This window comes from Melanerpes formicivorus, unplaced genomic scaffold, assembly GCF_026170545.1.
Source record: "Melanerpes formicivorus ecotype bairdi unplaced genomic scaffold, bMelFor1.0.p_v2 SCAF_10, whole genome shotgun sequence".
Lineage (NCBI taxonomy): Eukaryota > Metazoa > Chordata > Aves > Piciformes > Picidae > Melanerpes > Melanerpes formicivorus.
This window is the reverse complement of record NW_027142362.1, coordinates 11575280-11597067: the sequence shown is the minus strand read 5'-3', so window position 1 is coordinate 11597067 and position 21788 is coordinate 11575280. Positions and strand designations below refer to the sequence as shown.

General features: G+C 38.2%; 1 protein-coding gene across 4 annotated transcripts in view; it reads left to right on the top strand.

The window, feature by feature from the left end:
• Positions 1–21788, top strand: part of ADAMTSL3 (ADAMTS like 3) — a 183851-nt gene that overhangs the window by 17364 nt on the left and 144699 nt on the right. For all 4 annotated transcript variants that reach the window (XM_068143673.1, XM_068143674.1, XM_068143670.1 and 1 more), the window contains exon 3: positions 13913–14032. In XM_068143673.1, coding sequence (XP_067999774.1) covers positions 13913–14032 — 120 coding nt within the window. The remainder of the gene's footprint in view (positions 1–13912; positions 14033–21788) is intronic.

Sequence of the window (21788 nt, the reverse complement as noted above, 5' to 3'; positions counted from 1 at the left end):
AAGCTATTCCTTAGTCCCTGTCCTACTTAGGAGGAAAACAGTAGTCTTTTCCACTTTGCTGAAGCAGAGAGGGCTGAATGACTTGCTTGTCTGTGTCACTTAGAGCTAATTACTCATTTTGCATGCAAGTCAAAAGCATTAAGAGATTTGATTGTACCAGCAGCAACAATAATTCAGACCCTCCACAACCTTTCCTGTATCGGTCTAGGTAGGAGGGCCTTTCAGTAGTTTTAACTACAGCCACTACTTAGTGTTCAATTGTGTGTCTAATTTTTAGTTGCTGGTAGATTCAGTGAAGTGCCAGTAACTAGATATGTGCTGAAAAGTTATTACCCCCCACAGTCAGATTCTTCAAACTGCTGGAAGCAAGACGATTTATCTTATTAGCCATCTGCTATGCCATTGTAAACTCCAGTGCAGTATTCTGGAGGAGTAAAATTATTGTTAGATTTCCTGTAGAAAGATAATCATTATTGGAAAGCATTGCATGACTCATGACATGTCTCAATTCATCTGTCCTGGGAGCTATCCATTGTACATACACATCTGCTTCTCTACACCCACACAGGATGGGAAGCTCTTCCTCCACAGGAAGGTCTTCCGTTCCCTCAGTATGCAGGTGGTATGTGTTGGCAAATCACATATTGTGGAGATAGTAGCCAAGTTCCCAGAGCAATGCACACATCGCGAAGCAATTCACTCAACTTCAGCTGTCGGAATGAGAATACAAGATGAGTGACTAGGAATATAGTCACATGGGCTATCTTTCAATGCTGCTTCTGTGATACCTGTTATAATCACTTTATACTTGCTACTGGTTGCATTCAAAATACAGACCATTAGAGGGTTAACAGTAGTATGCTAGTGAGATCAGTTACAGTGAAGACATTGGTGATTAAATTATTAAAACAAACAAACAAAAAGGCAGGAAATTTAGGAGGACATTATACTTTTTTTTTTAGAAAGCAGGACATTTAAGAGGATGTTACATTTTCTTTTAATTCCAAAACACTAAACAATGCCTTGCCTTTGTGTTACAGATGTTCCTTAGTCTTGTCCATATTTCATCCTTTTTCTCTTGTCATATTCATTGAATGTCTTTCTGTGATCAACTGGATCATTGTAAAGCTGCTTAATGAAATTTCTTCACTGCTCATGAAAGATGGGTGATAAAGCTCTAGTGTTGCAACTGTCCTGATTAGAGCAGGCATCTTCTGAATTAGCAGTTTCTATTTTCATTTTATGTCTGGCCTGCTCAGCTGTGTCTTTTAACATTTCAGCAATTCCAGTTCATTCAGAGGATTTATTTCATTCCTTCCAGCAGCAGATCCTGTGTTTATCTTTTCTCACCTCAGTAAGAGCCCTTTCCTCTTCACCTATCAGTCCTCCAGCGTTACTGTACACATCATTTAGAAAACCAAAAATGAGTCATTAAACTAATGACCATTAGTCTCAACAGTTGTCAGTGAACACATGTCTGCAGTGCCTCTTTTGTGAGCTTTTAATTGCTTTGGTTTTTTCTACTAAAGCATGGTTATCTAAGTAGTGGCTTCTCAGTATGTGTATGTGAAATGCTGTCAGTTAATGCTACTAGATAAATTGTGGCCAGGAATGGGACTGTCTTTGTATTTGGTACTTTCTGACTGGGAGACTTTCCTTTTTTCAAGGTTCTTCTGCTTCTTTTGTTAACATTATTGCTTTTTATTCACTTATAGACCTTACTCTGGTTATCCTTTTATTTGTTAATGATGAACAATGTGTCTGGCTTCATGCAACATACAGTTAAAACCTTGCCCTGCTTGAGATGCCTTCACTGGCAAGAGACAAAGGCAGAGCACACTTCGAGAACACCTAATTTCTCTTTCCCCAAAAAAAAATTAAAAAGAAATAAGAAAAAGGGATGGATCAAACCTATCAGGAGTGGCATTGCTGTACTGAAGGACTACTTCAGATGAGATTTAAATGAGACTAAATTAAATGTGTCATGCATGCTTGAAGAATTGAGTTTCAGTGTTTGAACTGTGGACCTGGGTCAGAGAAAGCATTTCAGCAGCAGATGATCAGGTAGGGATGATCAGAATACTGGAAATCACTGGCAGTAATCTCAAAGTGGTAGATTACAGAGGTGCTGGTAATACATTTTCTTTGGGAAAAATGGCTCAGTAGGAAGCAGCATGCTTTACATGGTGGTTGATAGATCAGTATTTCTCACATCAGTAGAGCACAAAATGTTTAAGAGCTGTAGAGTAATGCAAAAATGCATTTGAGACTTAGAGACTGCGTGCTGTGAACAGTTTCTTTCGGGAATTTCTCTTTAAAATCATGCTGAAACAGGTGTGCACATGTGGAGGGTGCTTGTCTGAAAGGCATTCACCTCATGTGCCTTATTAATAGCCTTAAACCAACATTCCTATGGTAGAGCCGTGACCATTTAAGTGCTTCCTTATTGTGAATATGTGCCTGACCAAACCTGTGGGCTAGGCTGCTCAGTCCGTAAACCCTGCAAAGGGACTTACTGCAATGGAGAAAGAAAAGTAGATGAAGAACTGTGTTAATATCACTAGAATTATCAGAAGTGGTGGAAAACCAGCAGTGGAAAAATCACATTTTCCTTACCATGTGTTAGACACATTCATGTGCTGAGCTGTTGTAAATTATATGTTAGCCTGAGAATGAACATCTGGCTGTGGCATTCTCTACAGTCTAATTTCTTTCAGGTGAGAAAGGATTCATCAGCTAGAGGTAACGGGGAGGAGAACCATTTTGTTTATTTATATTCTCATCCATGGTGGTCTATCTTTGTAACTAGAATTTTGAGATACCTCTCCACCCCCTGGCCCTCTTTGAAGATACGTTGACAAGATAGTAGTTGGCAGTCTTGGTGCTCTGCTGAAAAAGGTGGATGAAGGACACTGTTAGTCCAAACTCTTGTTTCATGGAACAGTAGTACCAGAACTGTGCTTATAACTATTTTTGTCATTCATGGGTTCTGTTAGCGCACCACATGCCACCTTTTCCATCTTGTTTGAGGAAAAGGGACAAAATTATTTCTGAGAATAAAGGACAGTGTAATATAGCACGTTGCCCCCCACAGGCCTAGTCTAGATCAGAAGCTAGATAATTGCAAAAAATGTACAGAATTTTAGCAGTGAAGGTAATTAAATGTGAAAACATTGTATATGTTAGGTGTATTCCCTTTTTACTGATAGCGTCTAAACTGAGTCAATCCTTTGGAAAATGTTTCCTATATAAAAAGTGATGAATTTACTGCAGAGATTTCCTCGTCCAATTCTGTGGCCTCTGTCATGCAGTGTCTTTGGAATGTCAAAGAGAAGTTATGGCACCAACTGAGGGCAGTTCTCGATTTACTGGGCCTATTTAACTCTGTTACCTGTACAAGCACAGGCCTTTACACAGCCTTATGTCTGTGTGTTTATTCTTTGTGGAAGTCATTTAAGGGAGTCACATTTGCTGAGAGATTTTGTGATGGTAGGTGTTGATTGCCAGAAACGGAGTCTTCATGATCTGTCATAGTTTCTTAGCTGCATGCTCTTTTCTTTCTCCTGTTTGTTGGGATATTTGATCTTCAAAATCATTTGGATATTTGATCATAGTTGCATTAAAGAGGTATTTACATATTGAATTATTTTTTTTTTTTCAGTTCTTGATGGCTGAGAGTTTCCAGGTCTATTTCTGTTATAAGAATTCATAGCAGAGCAATTCCATCAATTTAATATACCTGTGTGGTTCATGATAAACACCATATTGTTGGTGATGTCAACACACTGCACAAACAGTTTGCAATGAAAAAAAAAATTACTAATGCAGGCTTTTTTTTTTTTTTTTTCTGGCTGAATACTTGCCAATTTTCCACTGGCACCTGAATCAAAAGCAGATGTACTGAGATTGAGAGTGGGTAGAAAACTCCCTGTCATTTGCAATGAAAGGCAAGGCAGTACTCTGTAATATCTGATAAAGAGTCCCTGTTCAGCCTTTCCCACATTACAAAAGTCTCTTTTTATATTTGTGCTTCTGAACATCTTTAATATCAAGATCTTCAGTAGTTTGCTCTGAAGTATAAAGTGGTTTAGGATTATCCATCCCCCCCTGGCCCTTCCCTTCCTCCCCCCCTTTAAGTATATGGGTTTAATACTATTCCATTGCCCCACACATTTCCCTTCTTGGTGTTTTCATTATGCATCAGGAATTCTCTTAAAAATCTGGGTCTGCCACTAGTTCTAGCAGGTGTTTGACTTCTGAGTGCCAGAGGTTTTTTCTGCAGCTTATGGATGAGAATTTCACTGCCCTTAGGCACAGTTTCAACTGAAGTATATGGAAAGCATGTTACTATGTAAGTTCAAATTATATCACTATTAAAGAAAAAAATCAAAAGGAAATTAAATACAAATAATCACACTAGCATAGCATTAATAACATTAAGCTTATAATTTAAATTTGAAAGATTCAGGAAAATCTGAGTCAGGAGTCCCGTGTCATTCTTAGCCAGACTCTCCTGAGAGCGGCTGTTGTAAAATGAGGATAATGACAACTTTGAGTCATATGAGATCTCTTGATGAATACTACTGTAACACTGTGCTATATAAGAACTGAGTGAATTTGCTCACTCTGTATAATATGCTGTATAGGACCTAAGTATTGTGTGAAGTCTTTTACCCTACTTTCTCATCAGTCTGTTTTATCTGGTAGTGGCTAACTTTTTTTTTTTGCAGTACCCAACAAAATGCTAGGTCCCATTTTGCGCACATTAATATGTGAATTGCTATCTGTGGCATTGTCTCCTTAGGTGTTTTTATACCTGCATGGAGAAAGATCAGTCATTTTTAGCCAAGGGTATTGTTCCTTAGATCCTGAATCCTGCAGTCACATCAGTGTGGGTGTGACACTGGCCAAATGAAACCAAAGGGGCATCTTGCAAGTACTTTACAATGTTGATTGTGGAATTCTTGCTTTATGTTAACTTTAAGGAGGCTTCCTGTTTAGATACAACTTTGGGGAGTATTCATAGCTTTCTTCTGTCCTTTCTTTAGCATTATTGGAGAATATTACTAATATTTAGGTTAGTCTGCTCTTGTGAGACATCACCTGGAGTACTGCATCACGTTCTGATGCCCTCAGCATAAGAGCAAAATTGAACTGCTGGAGCAGGTCAGGCGGAGGCCACAAACATGATCAGAGAAGTTTGGAGCACCACCCCTGTAGGGACAGGTTGCAAAAGTTGGGGCTGTTCAGCCTGGAGAAAAGAAGGCTTTGGAGACACCTTATAGTGACATTCCAGTACCTGAAGGGGCCCTATAAGAAAGCCTGGAAGGGATTTTTTACAAGGGTTTGTAGTGATAGGACAAGGGGTAATGACTTTAAGCTTGAGGAGAGTAGATTTAGACTAGAGATTATGAAGAAATTCTTTACAGTAAGGGTAGTGAGACACTGGAACAGGTTGTCCCAGGAGCCTCTTCCCTGGAGGTGTTCAAGGCCAGGTTGGATGAGGCCTTGAGCAGCCAGGTCTAGTGGAAGGTGTCCCTGCCCATGGTGAGTGGGTCAGAGCTAGGTGATCTTCAAGGTCCCTTCCAACCCAACCCATTCTATGAATCTATAAATAAAGGGAAAGGGGGAAAAAAACCTGCTCAGTGTTGATGCTTCAGCACTGGGTCGAAGGTTGGACTGGATCTTTGAGGTCTCTTCCAAACAGATATATTCTGTGAATGTGTGATTTGGCATAGTTGAACATATGGTGAAAGAAGGGATAAAAAAAAACAGTTTAAAGACTTCAGTCACCTATGTCTATCTTGCTTGCAAAACTTTAAAAAGATGTTTTAATGAAATAGTATTTCCTGTCCTTCCTTCCCTCACTGCCAGCTTCTCTCAGCCTTTCCACACTAGTGCCACTGGCATGCTAGCTTCTCAGCATCTCTAAGGTGACAGAAAGTAGACATCCCACTATGTGGGGAATATAAGTAGTATCACCACTGTGTCAGGAGATGAGAGGACAGGGATTAAAATGACTGGGTGTTTTGTTATCTAGTTTCTTCTTTTCCTACTGGTAAGTTTGTATCTTTGCAAACCTTTTTTCTTTGCTCTTAAGAATAGGCTTGTACAGTGTGTGTGTGAAACTCTGATCTCAGCAGTAATAACAATACCCAGATTTTATCGGGTATGTTTTTATCCGTATACTATAAAATTGCTTTTACATTGGCTCTAAATATTGTTGTGCCCATTCTCTCAAGGCTAAACTAAAGACTTAAGGAAATAATTAGGCACTGCATATTTGGAAAGCAGATTCTGATCCACAGTCACTAAGTTTCTGACAATAATTAGAAATGAAGTTCTCTAGGGTCATCTCCTCTGGATGTTGCATTTTTTCACCTTGGCTCTTGTACAAAGCTAGAGAGCAATTGAGTATCTGGTGTTATTCATAGTCCTAATAGTAACTGTTATATTGCAAGGGATGTTGTCCTGCTGCAGATATATTTGGGCCCTGGTTCTGTAAGGCCCTTGATGAGAATTTTGCCATCGACATCACTGGGGGCAACTTATAGTGCAGCTCATTTAAAAGCACATATTAGGCGCATCAGTCCTTTGGAAAGAAGGCAGACTCTGCCCAACACATAGTGTAGAATCAGCTTCACTGGAAGAAGGAAAACTCCAGGGTTCATATTTCTTTTGGAAATGTGAAACAGAGTTGATATTTAAGCTGGGCTTTAAAACTAATGAAATTTTGGCTAAATACTACTGCCAGACGATAGCAAGAGAAATGTAAGTAGTTGTTGATAAATATCAAAAGCTCAATCACTAGTATAAATATTAGAAGGTACAGAAAAAGATTTTCAAAGTATATTGATGCAGTCTAAGGTACGTCAGCGAAAAAGTCTTTACATTTAATCAAGAACAATTTTGGTGGCAATGTCTGTTTGAGAAGCCTGAAAGATAGTATCTTAATTTAAAACCAAAATTATCTCCATTATCCTTCTTGTGTTCAGTGTTGGGTTTAAGTTTCACAAACCTGCAGCATGAAAAAGATTTAGATTGAGCACTGCTGTTTTGATGACATGATCTTAAGCACATTCAATTCAGTGGCATGACTGCTAGTGTTTGGATGTAGGAAGGGCTCAGTTTGAGCAGCAGAGATGATGTCACCAGTTGCTTACTTGCAGTTGTGAGTATGGTTGTAGTTACTGCTTAAGTTTTCTATAGGAAACACTATTCAAGCAATAGCTGAACTCTCAGTTTCTAAGTTGCTTGCTTACAGCATTTTTCTGTGTCATAAATAGTAAATAGATGATTTATGCAAAATACTTATGAATTGTCTTATGCTTATCCTTGCACGTGTCTTCAATTTACAGACAGTTTCTCAAGCTTGTTTTAATTTAACATGTTCTGAACAGGTTTAGAATGAGAGGGGAATGAGAGGAAAAATTAATTAGATTCAAGCTTAAATTAAACAGATCTGGAGTCTGCCTTTAACTAATACAGAGCATGCACCATGGAAAAGCAGTCCTTGAGTCACATACTTGAGTTCTGTCCTTGGAAGAACTTTTGGTTCAGTCTTTCAAGTTGCCTTGTCATCTCACTTGTGACTTCTCTGATGAAATCTGACAGTCATGTTCAGTGTTTCAGGGTTCTTTGTGAAGAAGTGCTTGGCTTTCATTAGTTCATCTGAGTCCTTTTTCTTTTTTTAGAAGAAATTGTTTATAGTTTAATTCTGGTATGAAATGCTGGCTTCATAGTTTCATATTAATAATTAAATAATTTGCCTGGTCTCCAGAACCGCTGAGCTGCTGGCAGCTTCTGTGGAAACTCAGTTCACTTGCAGGATCTTTAAATGATTCAGAGTTTCAAACATTAGGAAGTAATTTTTATACATCTTGGCCATGGCAAAAGCTTGACTGAGTCTGACTAGATATTTATTCATGAGGAATGCTTGCTCTGGAGATATCTGAAGTTCCAAAGTGTTAATGTGACTTTGTTTTTCTGTTAACACACTTCTTGTTGTGATGAAGCTGGCTTGCTATGCCGTGACATTTTTGTACTGGAGTCCTTGAAAAGCCATTAAACCGAACTGCTACTTAGCTGGTGTATTACTTCCCTGGGGCATAAATCATGTGCTACAGCAGCTTAGGAGACAGATACTTCACTTAAATTAAATCAGAAGGCAGACATTTTGGTATATGATTAGACTTGCCATGCAAATTAATCTGAGAAACGTGTATTTACAAGTCATTAAGAATGCAGATAATTTTTCTCACTTTATCTGCTTTTCCCATCTTTTCTCCCTAAAACAGCACTTTCTGAAACAAGATCCTGCCCAATTTTCTCCTTCCAACAAGAAGTAATAAAAAAAAGCCACAAAACTATGGGAAGCAAACTGCCTTCACTGTGCTGGTCTTTTAAGATGGAATTTGTTTTGGGCAGGATGGTGCAGTTGTGCCTAACTATAAAGCTTTAGGTGCCTGGATTTTTATCTTTTGTCCCTCTTTTTAAAGACAAGATATTGAGGCAGTTTCAAGAAGAGTGTGATATTTTGCCATCTTTGGCATTTAAAATAGATAATTTTTAAGTTTTAATCTTCATTACACAAAGCTGTTTCTTCTCGTTATGCTCCTAATTTTTAGCAAGCATGCAGGCCTGGTTAGGGAGTGGCTGTTTTTTAAGTCTAGGTAATGCTGGTTTGCATTAAATGTACTTAAGAACATAGGGATTTTGTTTGTTTGTTTGTTTGTTTTCCTTAATGTGGTACTTGATGCCAAGAAGCTCAAATTAAAAATTCCTTTGTGCCTGAAAAATTAGTTTTATTTTTAATTATGTTCATTTCTTCAAGACATTCTATCTTTGTTTTCTCATCTTCTTGACCTTCACAACTTAGACTTAGCTGAAAGCTCACTTAATAAAGCTGCTGCTGTTTATATATAAATATGAAACAATTACTTTCCAGTCTCCTGGTGACCATGATTAAGTGGAATAGTGGCAAGTTATTATGAGGTTTGGTTGAACTTTGTCATAGCCTTTGTATCAAATGATCCCTGAGAACTGTAGACTAAACTACATTTTTCAATTTATCTGAAATTGCAATAACAGTTTAAATCCTAGGATGGAATTGTTAATCTGTACCTTGAAAGGAATGACTAGTGATTAGTATTTGTAATTTTTAGTCATAGGGAAACTCAACATTTTAGTAATTGCTCTGATTGAATAATTACTAGTGAATTGGGTGACAATATTAATATGAATCCTGGGTATCAGGGGTAAAAAGAGCGATTAAAGTAGTTTGCATTGTTTTGTGGTTTCAGAATGTGTCTGCAGGATTTCTTTTGGGTCAATCTGAACTGGAAGGTGCGCTCAGGCAGCACACCTACTGTTCTTCCGTCTCTAAGGGATACTCAGTCTCTTGGATTGACTAGAGCTAGGTTAAAATAAGCTCCTTTCCTTCAAATATGCTTTGTGTAGGTATTTGGTTCTGCACAATTTTCATCTGCAGATTCAATTCTATTTGGCCATGCTACTTGCTAATGTCAGCATTGGCTGGGAAGCACTCAGTAATCATCCCTCTTACTTCCAGTAATAAAATAAAATATAAAATCCCCAAATCCAGCAATTTCAACTCTCAGGCAGATGCTTCTAGTCAGAGTAGCATATAGAGCAATGAAATCAGGCAGCAGTAAAAACGACAACATGCAGCTCATGGTGGAGAGAGATTTAAAAACCAGAGGCTTGCATATAAGCTATTCATTTTGTCTTCTGCAATTGCAGGTAGAAGGGTAATTTAGTCTTTAAGTGCTCAGGTAGGGAGTGATGAGTGAGGAAGTAATCACAACCTGAGATCAAAGCTGTGTTCAGAGCATAAGACTTTGAATAAGAACAGTGCCATTTTATACTTCCCAGAACCTACATACATTATCTACTTATGGTAGTTTTCCTTGATCATTTAGGTAGCATGACATAGCATGGAAGATCTTATTTCTCTCAGTTTCTGACTTGTAAGTTACATGTTCTGATTAACCGATACCTAGAAGGGTGTTTGAATCACCAGTCTGTTTCCAGCATCTAAATTTTGTCAGTAGAGTAGTACACGCTTCCTTGCTACCCGATATATTAGTATCAATTAATTTTATACAGTGATTGTTGTTATATCTGGCTTGACTACATAAGCAGCTTCCACTGCCTTCATATGCTTAAGACCATAAAGGCTGGTTTAAAATGCCTATTCTAAATCTCACGTGTCCTTGTAATTTGACACATTTGACTTTAATGATGTTAAACTGGCCATCAAGCAGATTTAAAACACTAGCATGAAGTGTAATTGTTTTCTGAACCTTGGACTTGCAGCCTTTAGTTTAAAACATGATACTGGATTTGCTAAGTTGCTCAGAGATGATCTCAAATATACTATAAATCCACAGAGTGTTGAAATTTGAATTGCATTTAAGTAGAAGTGCCCATACAAATATAAAAGCCTAACAAGGAACATCGGTAGATTCCTCAGTGGGGAATAAAGTGAACTAAATGGAAACAGTAGACTTTGTGTTCAGTACAGTGGATGAGTGAAAGTGAATTGGACACATGCGGTCTGCTTGAAGGTACCTGTATCTAGAGGGGAAAAAAGTTGTTCTGCGGTTTTGATGAGTTGATACAAAAGAGTTCTTTCAGTATTCAAGGATTTGATTTTTTTTTTTAAGTATTATTTTAAGTGAACTTCTTGATTTGGGTTGTTTTTCAGCTATGATTAATTGTCAGCAACATCCTTTTGCCGTACAACTTGTAGTGGGTTTTTAGATTTTTAATTAAATGCACTGCTCTTTCTTACTTTCTTTAGCTATACTGGTAGCTAGCAGTACCTATTGCTGTATTTAGCAGATCAGTTTCCATTGTAACCTCCTGTGTAACCTTGGAAAACATTCATTTCTTAACATTGAAATTTTCCATTCTTGGAAGCCAGATTTTGCTTGCCTTAATCTAGCAAACATTCTTCTACTTCTCCAGTGGCTAGCTGCTCATTAGCTTTTACTAGGAGAATTGAATGTGTGGGGGAGAAGCCCTTAGTTTTTCATGTCATATTTGTTAAATTAGCTTCAAATGTTGGCATTTTTTTATATTCAAAGTATAATACTGATGAGTATCCAAAGACTTTCTATTTTAAATGTTTAGCTCAGAAAGATGAGAAACACAAGCAAGCTAATCGCTATATATCCTACTGAGAAATTTGTTTATGGGAAATTAGGTAACAGTGGGATATATTAATTTATCTAAAAAGTGTGGTGGGGTAAATTGGATTCTCTTAGTTCCATAAACGAGGACAGAGCTTTGATAAATGTTATTATGAATCACTAACACTTAACACTATTCTTTTCCAAAGTATTTTACACATATAAATTAAACTTTAAAATACACCATTCATATAGGCCAGTTGTTGTAATTGTCTTACACACGGGGAAACTGAGGTGGAAATGTTAAGTACTTTAACCCAGGCCACTCGAGATTTAGAAGGCATATCTCTTGTCCATTACTCCTGTGCTGAAATCATAGGATGACATCACTGCCATATTCCCTCACGTAGGATCTATCGATAGCCCATTGAAACCAGTGGGGAAAAATGCCAGATTATGTCAGCTAGTTTCATGTCTGGGTTGTACTTTAACTTTTTAAGATTTGCATCAGCTGCAGCCAGCTTGGGTTCAGCATGAAGCATAACTGTGAGTCTCTGTTGGGTTGTTTTATGAGGAAAGTATTGTTATCAAATGCAGATTTATTCTCTATATTTTATTTTTTAATTCTGTGTAAATAAATTCAGTTGGCTGGAGTGTACAAGAGAGACTACTTCTATAATAGGCTTTATAGAAATGTCATGATAACATGATGTAAACATTAATTACTCTTATTGAGCAAGATGAAAAAAATCCTCTTTAAAATCTTGTTCAGTCTTGCATGATATAATATGACCTTTTACCCTAGTCTAGACATGTCCTTTGCAAGCTATTTCTAGTTTATACAAAGATTGCTCGATTTAAAACAAGTATGTTAATCTAATGCTGTCACAAGTGATGGGGTTTACAGGCTGAGACGCTGACAGCTTCTGCTTTGCAGAACAGAGTAAGCAAGAGCAGTGTAAGCTTCTCCAGACCCATACTGTGAATGACATGTTATCTGCCTTTTAGAAGATCAACTGTGAGCTTTAGAAAGTGAATTTACTGCAAGAGAGCAACTGCGGAAGGTCCACCCTTCCACCACAACCCACTTAAATTATGTAGATTACTTTGAAATCTGTAGTTACCTGGCAATGAGATTACACACCTGTATTTGCTACAGTGCTACTCAACAATTTGCAAACTGGTACATGGCAACTGCCCACTTTGACATATACATAGTAATTTTACATGAAAATAAAAGGAACCGTTTAATTAAGTATTTCTTAAGTTGGTTCACTGGGAAATGTCCAGCAGTAACATGGTGCATTTAAGGCCAGGTCTTCGTTAAAAAGATTCAACCTCTGGGAAGGTAATTTTCCTCTCTTTGCCCATCTCCACTCTTCCTCTGCCACAGCTGGGCTCAATATTCTGCATTCAGAGGATGATTGCTCATTTTCTGTAGTATGCTAACCATTTAGCTTCTCAGGGTAGTGTTACAACTTAGGAGGAGTAAGGACATGAGTCTGCAGCACATTTGCTGTGTATCTGAGATGCTTTAGACCAACCATGCAATTACAGGATATGCAAATAGCAAGCATTCAGCATGTCCAGCACATTTCAGGTGTGTTATAATTAGTGAACATGCATGGTTCACTTAAGCAAAAGCCATTTGTCTAATTAGGGTCTAGGTGTCAGACAGCACAGCTGGAGGTGCTGACTTTGATTCTGACAGAATTAACCTCTCCATGGCTTCAAATGGGACTGTCTTCCTCTCCCAGTCTGTGTTCAAATGCTTGTTATCAGTTGTGAGTAGCATGCAGAGCTAATATGGACCACTGACTGGTGTTCACTCATTCCCTGCTCCCCTTTTGATTATGTCTTTGCAATAATATATTCCTGCAGGACAGGAAAGTAGTTTGCTGTGTCATGGTTTCTGTGATTCTGTGTCTTTCTGTAAGAATAGACATAACATATTTAACCAAAAGCTTATTACCTGCAGCAGCCAGTAACTGTCTAGTGAGGCACATAAGGAAAGCATAGCATGATGCTGCTTTGCCCGCGTGGTTCTCACAGCACCTTTTAGCAGCGATAGTTGGTAAGCCAGAGATGGTCTGTTCATTTATTAGATGAAGGAAGGATGTGGACCTGCTGGAGAGGGTCCAGAGGAGGGCCATGAAAATGATCAGGGTGTTGGAGTATCTCTGCTATGAGGACAGGCTGGGGGAGTTGGGATTGCTCAGCCTGGGGAAGAGGACACTCCGAGGAGACCTAATGGCAGCTTTCCAGTATCTGAAGGGGGCCTACAGGAGCAGATTTAGATTGGATATCAGGAAGAAGTTATTTACTGTGAGGGTAGTGGAACACTGGAACACGTTGCCCAGGGAGGTGGTTGAGGCCCCTTCCCTGGAGATATTCAAGGTGAGGCTTGACAAGGCCCTAGTCAACCTGATCTGGTTGAGGATGTCCCTTCTGACTGCGGGAAGGTCAAACTAGATGACCTTTGGAGGTCCCTTCCAGCCTGGACCATTCTATGATTCTTCTATTGAGGCATTGTGTTTGGTTTTGAATCCTTGTAAGTATTTGGCATATTCTCATCACAGACCTCTGTAGCAAAGTATCCAGCCAGAAATGCTGTGCCTGGAAACACTTCCCCTCCTTCCCCCTGCCCTGCCCCAGGAGTTTGTGTGCAGTCTTTGTAATTATACACATAGAGGGTTTTTTAGGTTTTGACTTGTGCTTGCAGTAGCTGTAATGTGACCTTTCTGAATCTCTTACAGACAAGAGCAGAGCAATCCCAAGGTGCATACTTCTTGCCTGAGTTTGCGCTTTCTCCACAAGGGAGTTTTCTTGAGGATACCACAGGGGAGCAATTCCTCACTTACCGCTACGATGACCAGGTCAGTATGGCACATACAAAAAAGCTATTGTCATATTCTTGTCACTCTGAGATAGATTACTGTGAAACAAATTAAGATACAAAGTGTGCATTATCTTTTGAAGATCAAGTTTATAGCAAATGGAATGGTAACACAGTATACAAAATTAAAATTAAGGCAATTGTAGAAATAATAGATCAAAATCACGTGTGGGAAATGTTGTTTACAACTAGTTCTGTAAAATGTGGAGAATCAGAAGTGGTTGTGCTTTCTGTGAATTGTTTGACCTGTCCTAAATTGTTCTATTTCATGCTTAAATCAGTAAAAGGCAGATCTTGCATTTCCCAGCTTGGGAAAAGTCAGCACATTTTACGAGTTCATGAAGTTTTTAGAAGGGAGGGTTGAGTGAATTATAAGAAAACCAATGCAAAGTGCAATAATGGATGAAGCAGAGTGTTTAGAAAGCAACAAATTATGTATTTTAAAGTTAAAGATCTTTAATGCCTTCTCCAGACCCATAGAAACATTCTATTAAACGTGGAATATAGATATAAATGTAAAGAAAGCAACATGAAAGAAATGCTGTTAATGTTGGCAAAAGATCTAAAGTAGACCTAGGAAATGTGTGGCATGCTGTGGAAATTTACTCATAACACAATGTGTTCCAGAAGTCACTTGAGCTTCACATCAAAACTGTCTGAATTACCTTCATAGACACAGTATGTTTCTTAATGTAAGAGGAGGGAGTTTGTTAGGAAACACTCCTTCTAAAAGGGAGAGAAGAGGCAAACTTGCCCTGTGGTCAGAAGGTGTGGTTCTGTCAAGTGACTGACAGCTTTATTTTGAAGGTGGTCTTCTTGCAAGGGCTACTGTGAGAAATATAGTTTGCTCATCACTATTCTAAAGGGAGAAGAGAATGGATATGTTTATGAGACTGAGTACTTTACTAGTAACACAAAAGGAAGCAGAAAAGATACAATAGAAAGCATGCTGAACTACTGTAAATTATTTGAATTTAGTTTGTTTGCAATAATTCATACTTTTCCTACCCCAGACCCTTGATTACCAACAGAAAGGGTACTTAGATATCTCCTGGGCCAGCCACCTGGAAAAGCAGTAACTTACAGGACAGTAAAATGCAGCTGCAACTCAGCCTGCATTTAATGACAGTAGTTGAGAAGCACTATAAAGGTAATACATTTTCATCACCAGTTTCCATTAAATGGGGCACATTTTAGAGACAATGATAACTCAAATATACCAGAGGGGTAGTCTGAGTCTTTGAATAGACTGTTTGGACTGTGTGAATAGCATAGCTGATTAAAAACCAAATTAAATGCTTTCTCCTCAAAACCCCCCTCAGATACCAGCGTAGTACTATATGGAATCCAATTGCAAGCTCAATTCCATTTGATGGAAAGATTGCTATTAATTCCATTGGGATCTGAATTGGATCTGGGATGTGATCAGCTTCTGTTCTTTCACAGATGGGATTTAGCTTTGAAGATGTGATTCAGCTTTGAAGCCTGCTCTTCCCAGACAGTGAGCAGTATGAAAATAAATTTGTATTCTTGGAACAGAAAATGGTGCTAAAACATCAGAATGTTGAAAATAAAAACAACTTTAGTAGTAGTAGTTTCTTTTGATAGAAAATTCAGTCCTTATGTAATACTTCTGGAAAATAAAAACAACTTTGGTAGTAGTAGTTTCTTTTGATAGAAAATTTAGTCCTTATGTGTTACTTCTTAAAAGATACAAATACATTGAATGCAGATGGGAACTGATCTGTATCTCTAGTTAGCCTTCCTGCAAGTAAACCAGGAATTCTTCAGTGAATAGAAAGATTATTTTCTGTAACTTTCTATGACATTAATCATAGGACTGTAGTATCATTTACTTGGGCTTTTGCTGAAATGCTCATACAAAACTCAATTTTATCATGTGGTCAAACTGAGACAGAGAACTTGGAATTTTTGTTGATTTCTGTTTCGTTGTACACTTTCATTTGACATTTATGCCATAAACGGAAGCATGTCTTAAACCAGAGGATGAAAATCCTTAATCAGATAGTTTCTTGCATTTCTTTAAGATGGTGTGGACAGGCATGATAGGTGGTAGTTGTGATAACGATATGCAGGTGAACAAAAAGAGATGAATGTATGCACGTGGAAAGGCCATTTTAAAATTACCTCATGTACCCAATGTAGAGCTGGGATCATTGCAGAAAGATTGCCATATAACAAAAATTAAAATACAGTAACATTGTCTCACACACTTTGAATTCCATTCTAACAATACACTTTCTATTCTGCCCAATGTGAAGATGTGCTGGCTTGTGGGAAATACTTTCCTTCCTTTTTCCTGAACATCGGAATTTTCCTGTGGGTATCCCTACCGAGTCCTGGTGTTCCAGTACATCCTAAGTTGCATTAATTTAGTTGAAAACTGGAAAAGTGAAACAGTCTTGTGCATTTGACCCCAACAAAACAAGATACCAGATATCTCAGAGTGGTTCCTATGACAGTGGCATGAGGATGGGACAACAGGGTGGATTACAACCTCTCTTCTATTGGCTAGCAAATAAAACATTGAGACCCTTGCCAGAAAAGTGATCCTTCTGCATCTTCCCAAGTGTGCCCTTCTCCCACTGCACTGTTCCTCATATCCAGGCTGATAAAATTTCCAGTTTGTTGGGATAGAGGGGTATTATTTTTATGCATCATCATGATGATCCAAGATTAGTTTCCTTCCATCCTCCAAAGCACCGGAATGTTTCAAAGGGGTTTTCTTTGGCTGTTTGGTGTGATAGTTTTCAAGCAGGGAGCCAGTTTAATCAGAATCATTCATTCCTTTGTTAGATAGTAATCTCAGTAAAATAGAGCTAGCTGTTACTTAAATATTCAGAAGTATTTGCTATCTGAAAAGACAAGCTTACAGTTTGAAATGGAAGATGAGTAAATATTAATGGGAACACACTGTACTCTGTTCTAGCCCAGTAAAACTACATATGGATTCATGTTGTACATGCGAGATAGTACATTTTGTTCTGGTTTAATCTGGCAGGACTGTGTTCTCATTTTTGTACAGGATTGCACTAACCCCTTTGCATATTCAGTTGCTCTGTGCATACTTAAGAATTACATGCAGATGAAACTCTTTGGCTAGATGTTTTCAAAATTCAGTGAACACAGTTTTTTCTCCCTCCATGACTATAGAAGAAAATAACTTTTAGATACTGGACAGAATGGCATGCTATAGTTTTCACACATTTACTGCTTTACCTTCAGGGAAAAAAGAAGAACAGGGGTTCAAAGGAAATACTTTTAACGACTCCCAAAGAACAGAAATGTTTACACTGAGCATTTTTTTACAGCTTCTGCATTGTTCAACAAGCTGTGTCTTGCATCAGTGTGTTGCATACTGCATTTCTAAAATTCTACTGAGTCAATGTAATTTAAATCTAACTTAGTACCAAATAGATTTTGATGTGTAGCCAAAGACTTCATTTGCCATAAGAAATCTGAGACTGGAAAAAAATAGGCCCCTCTCCTATCATTCTTCAATGAGTTTTAAAATAAATATATAAGTAACAGCCCTTCCCCCACCTCTCAGATTGTAAGCTGAACCTTGCCATAAGGAATAGTTTCCTAGTTTTCTTTCTGATTTCTTTTGGCTTTTCACCTTTTAATCTACTACGAGGAATTTTTCCTTCTGCAGAATACTAGTAGTACTGGAAAGCTTTCTTGCAGAAATAAAATGTTCTTGTTTTCTGACACTTAAGGTATTGCTTCCAAGTATTAAAACCGTTCCATATGACAGACCACCAATAAGGACAGCAGAGAAAACTTGGTTGGGCTGAATATGTTTGAAGTACCATTCCACTTTCATTGGCTCTCTGAAGGAGACTTAGAGGGGGAGGAAAGAAAAAAAAAAAAAGCTTATCTTGTTATAAGTGAGAAAAGTTTGCTTGACCAATTAGTGTTCTGGCTGACCTCGCTCCTTCTAAATGGTTTAAACTTCCAGGAAGAGTGTAAATGTGGGCATCTTGAAACCACCCAGCAAGGAATTACAATAATGAAAATCTGCACTTTCAGACTTGAGCGTTTAGCTCTTGGAGGCAAGGTGGAAATCAGTCAGTCTGTTTTCAACTGGATACACAACTTGTTATACGCAGGCCAAGGCTCTACTGTTTTTGATAACTAGCCTTTGGGTTTGCTAGCAAACTCTGCTGTAAAGTGAATGTCAAAACTGAAAGAGTAGATATTCTGAGACATGCCTTGTCCTTCATGAAGAGAAATGCTTGGCCATGGTTTCTGCTTTATCAGGGGTGAAAGAAGTATGGTAAAGTACAAATAAATAAATAAACAAAGGCAGTTGAAGCCAGGGTCTGGATAATTTCAAAGTGAACACAGAAATAAACTAATAGACCCTCTTACTTCACCTTTTTATTTGTAGTCAAGCAGCAATAAATCTTTGTGGTGTTGTGGAAGCTTTTCATACCACATAAAGTAGACTGCTGTGCAGACAGAAGTTGTTGTATGGATCCAGCTGGGCTGACAACCATTTCCCCTGTTTCTTTTACCTGCTTTCCCACTCCACCTGCTGATGATTGCTATCGTCCCCTGCTCTGCCTCTGGAGCTGTATGTGGGTTACAGCCTGGGTTTGACTGTCAGCTACTTACTGGCTTCTAGTCCTAGTCTGAGCCTCCCCCCCTGCCGCCTCGCCCGCCCCTCCCCTTTTTTTTTTTCCCTTCTCTTCCCCCCTTTGACAGCTGGTTTGCTTGTAAATCACCAGTGAATTTGAGCTAGAAATTTGGGGGTTTGTAGATGAGTCATGTAAGGGACAAATTATTTAAAATTTACATATCAGTGAAGACAAGCTCTAATCTTGAGAAGGGAGTAAGAGTTCTAAGTTAGCACACACTTGCTACCCAAGTGCATAAAGCTGCAGCACTCTCCTTTTGAGAAGGAGCCAGAAACCTGTGTTATAGTGTGGCTTGCTGCTTCTTTTTTTTCTTTTTTGATACCCTGAAGGAACATGAGAACTGTTAAAAAGAGTTAACATCTTGAATCTCAATGTCAAGCTTTTAATGGAAAGATTCTCTTTGGAATGAGACAAGCTGATCTCACGCAGCCAGAGATGATTTCAGGTGTCTTTCTGCAATGCAAACCTTCCATCACCAGATACTATGGTTTCATTTATATATTCTGAGAGTGAGCTGATAGAATTTTGGCTAAGCACCAGAGGGTAACTGCTAATACTTGGCTACTTGAATTTTAGCATTACATTAGAAATTTTCCTCTTCAGTTCAGTAAGGAACTGACCTTGCAGTCTCCTTACTCCGCCAGTGTGCTGATACTAGAATAATACAAATTCCTCTGACTTGAATCCTGCAAGTAGTTCTGAAACGTCTTTGGTAAGTGAAAAATATGAGGTCAGGTTTGTGGTACTCAATACCCAAATATTAATAAAGAGTTTAAAATCACATTCAAAGAGTTTGGAGCCATGTGTTTGTTAGGGCTGTGCAAAAATGCATAATTTTGTGAGTTAATGGAAGATTAACTGAAGATGTTAGGTGCTCCTGCATTTTCAGCTCTTTTGCTTGCTTTTTGATACCTTTATTTTTTTGTTTGGAGATTTAATTTGGACTCCTTTAGGTTGTTGTTTTGGGGGGGTGGGGATTGTGGAATTTTATTTTTTTAAATGCTGTTACATGGATAGGGAAATTAGCTCTGCAATCAAGGGAAATGTGTTTCTGATTTGGAGTAGGAAGGAGGGAAAGGAGGCAGGGATTAAGAGCAAATGAAAACCATTTACAATTCCAGGCAAAACTACCCTTACAGAGACTGGTACTGCACAAGTCAGGCATGATCCTATTCAAACAATAGTTTTGTTTAGGCTAATGGCTTGCTGGAAGTGTGACACTAACATATGTACAAGTAATTGTATCATTGGTGATGCATTCTTATGTGTGATAGATTGCTTAGTGAAGTGAAAAATGCTTTAATATACTTTTGTTTATTGGTAAGCTGAATGAGGAGCTGGCACTTTTAAAAGCACCAGCTAACATTTTAAGCTCAGTGTTGTGTTGTTCATAGAAAACAGTAGGAGTTGAGGTTGGTCTATATCAAAAGAAAAAAACTTCAGTACTGAAGTGGCTTTTTAAAATACTTTCTCTGCCATACACATTTTTAATGAGGTAATGAAGTAATTTTTTGTTCAGTGTTTTATGTTCTGAGGTTTTCAGTTTAGAGTCATCCTAAATACATTTTTTGCTTCTTATCCCTCTGGGAGCAGGCAGAAGGATGTATAGTAGGGGCAAATATTTTGCTGTAAAGTCTTTAACTGAGTTCTGCTCCATTGCACTAGTAACAAGAGACCTGATGAAATGACTTAACAATATACAGACTAGACATTAACTTGACATTCCATACAGGGGACCAATGATTATGTTCTGAGAGATTAATACAATGTAATGTGAATGTACCACTGACCTCATGCCCCCAGTGAACCAGGGCAGTTGGCACATGTACTTATCCAAGAATTTTGACATTGATAAAGGCATAACTTCAAATTTCTAAATTTAGACTGAAAGGTCTGGAGATAGCAGAAATGATCCCATGCACACAGCTCTTGACGCACCACTGCTTTCATCTATCAATAAGAGTTCATTGAGATACAGTAGAGAAGTGCTTCTAAATCAAAAAGATGTATTTCAAGTGCTGTAGGAAACGCTGTGCTTGGAACTGGAAAGCCATTCTTCAGATTGTACATGGAATAGAGTGCATTTTAGGCTGATAAAGCACAATGGTGAATTAATTGGGTTACACAATGCACATAAATTTTGAAGCTATGTTTTTGCCTTGGCCTCAGTCATTCCAGAACAGATTGTATTTAGTTTTTCAATAACACAGGTTAATTTGTTGAACTTCTCAAGCTATTCATTTGTTCATATTTGCACAAATGAGAAGATAAAATTGTTGTATTACTGAACTTTTCATGAAGGATTTATGTACTTCATTGCATTATTTTGTTTTCTCTTGTGCTGCTTCTGTCACAGATAACATTAAAAAATATCCATGAGAGATCTCTCTCAACATGGAGAATAAAAACCCCTTCCATTTATACTGGCTTTGAAATAGTACTCAGTAGAAATGCTTCCTTGATAAAATAAATCATTTTATGTAAGGTTTTTCTGATGCAATTCTATTGTTTTGCAAAGTGTATTGTTTTAAGCTGACTGGCCCCGTGAGGAGGCATGGGGGATGGGACTAGCCCCCTCTCCAAGTGGTACAGAGCAACAGAGCAAGCTTGGATGGTGTGTTCTACACCAAGCTGACGTCATGCACACTGTACGACAGGAAAGGGGTTGGTGGGATTTATGGGACTTGTAATGTATTCTGTAGCTTGTGAAGTTTCTTATTCTTCTTTTTTAAAATGTTTCTTCCTTTTTGGTTCTGTTTTCAATTCAGGCACATCGGCATTGCAGGTTTTCACAGTGTACGCTGGTATCTTTTCTTAAGATTTTTTTTTCTTTCCTTCCCTTTGTGTAATCTGATATTCCTGTAATAGAGTATCAAATTGTCTTTATCTCAACTGACATTTTGGCCTTTTTTATTTTTCCTTTGGCTCCTTTCCTCTTTGCCCACCCAGAAGGCAGTGGGGGAACAAGAAAACCCCTCTGTTGTAGCCAGGGCGCAGAGGCTCAGCTGCCAGCCAAGTTAAAGCCAGGACACGAGGCAGAGGGTAATTTAAATGGAATTTACATTGTAGAGC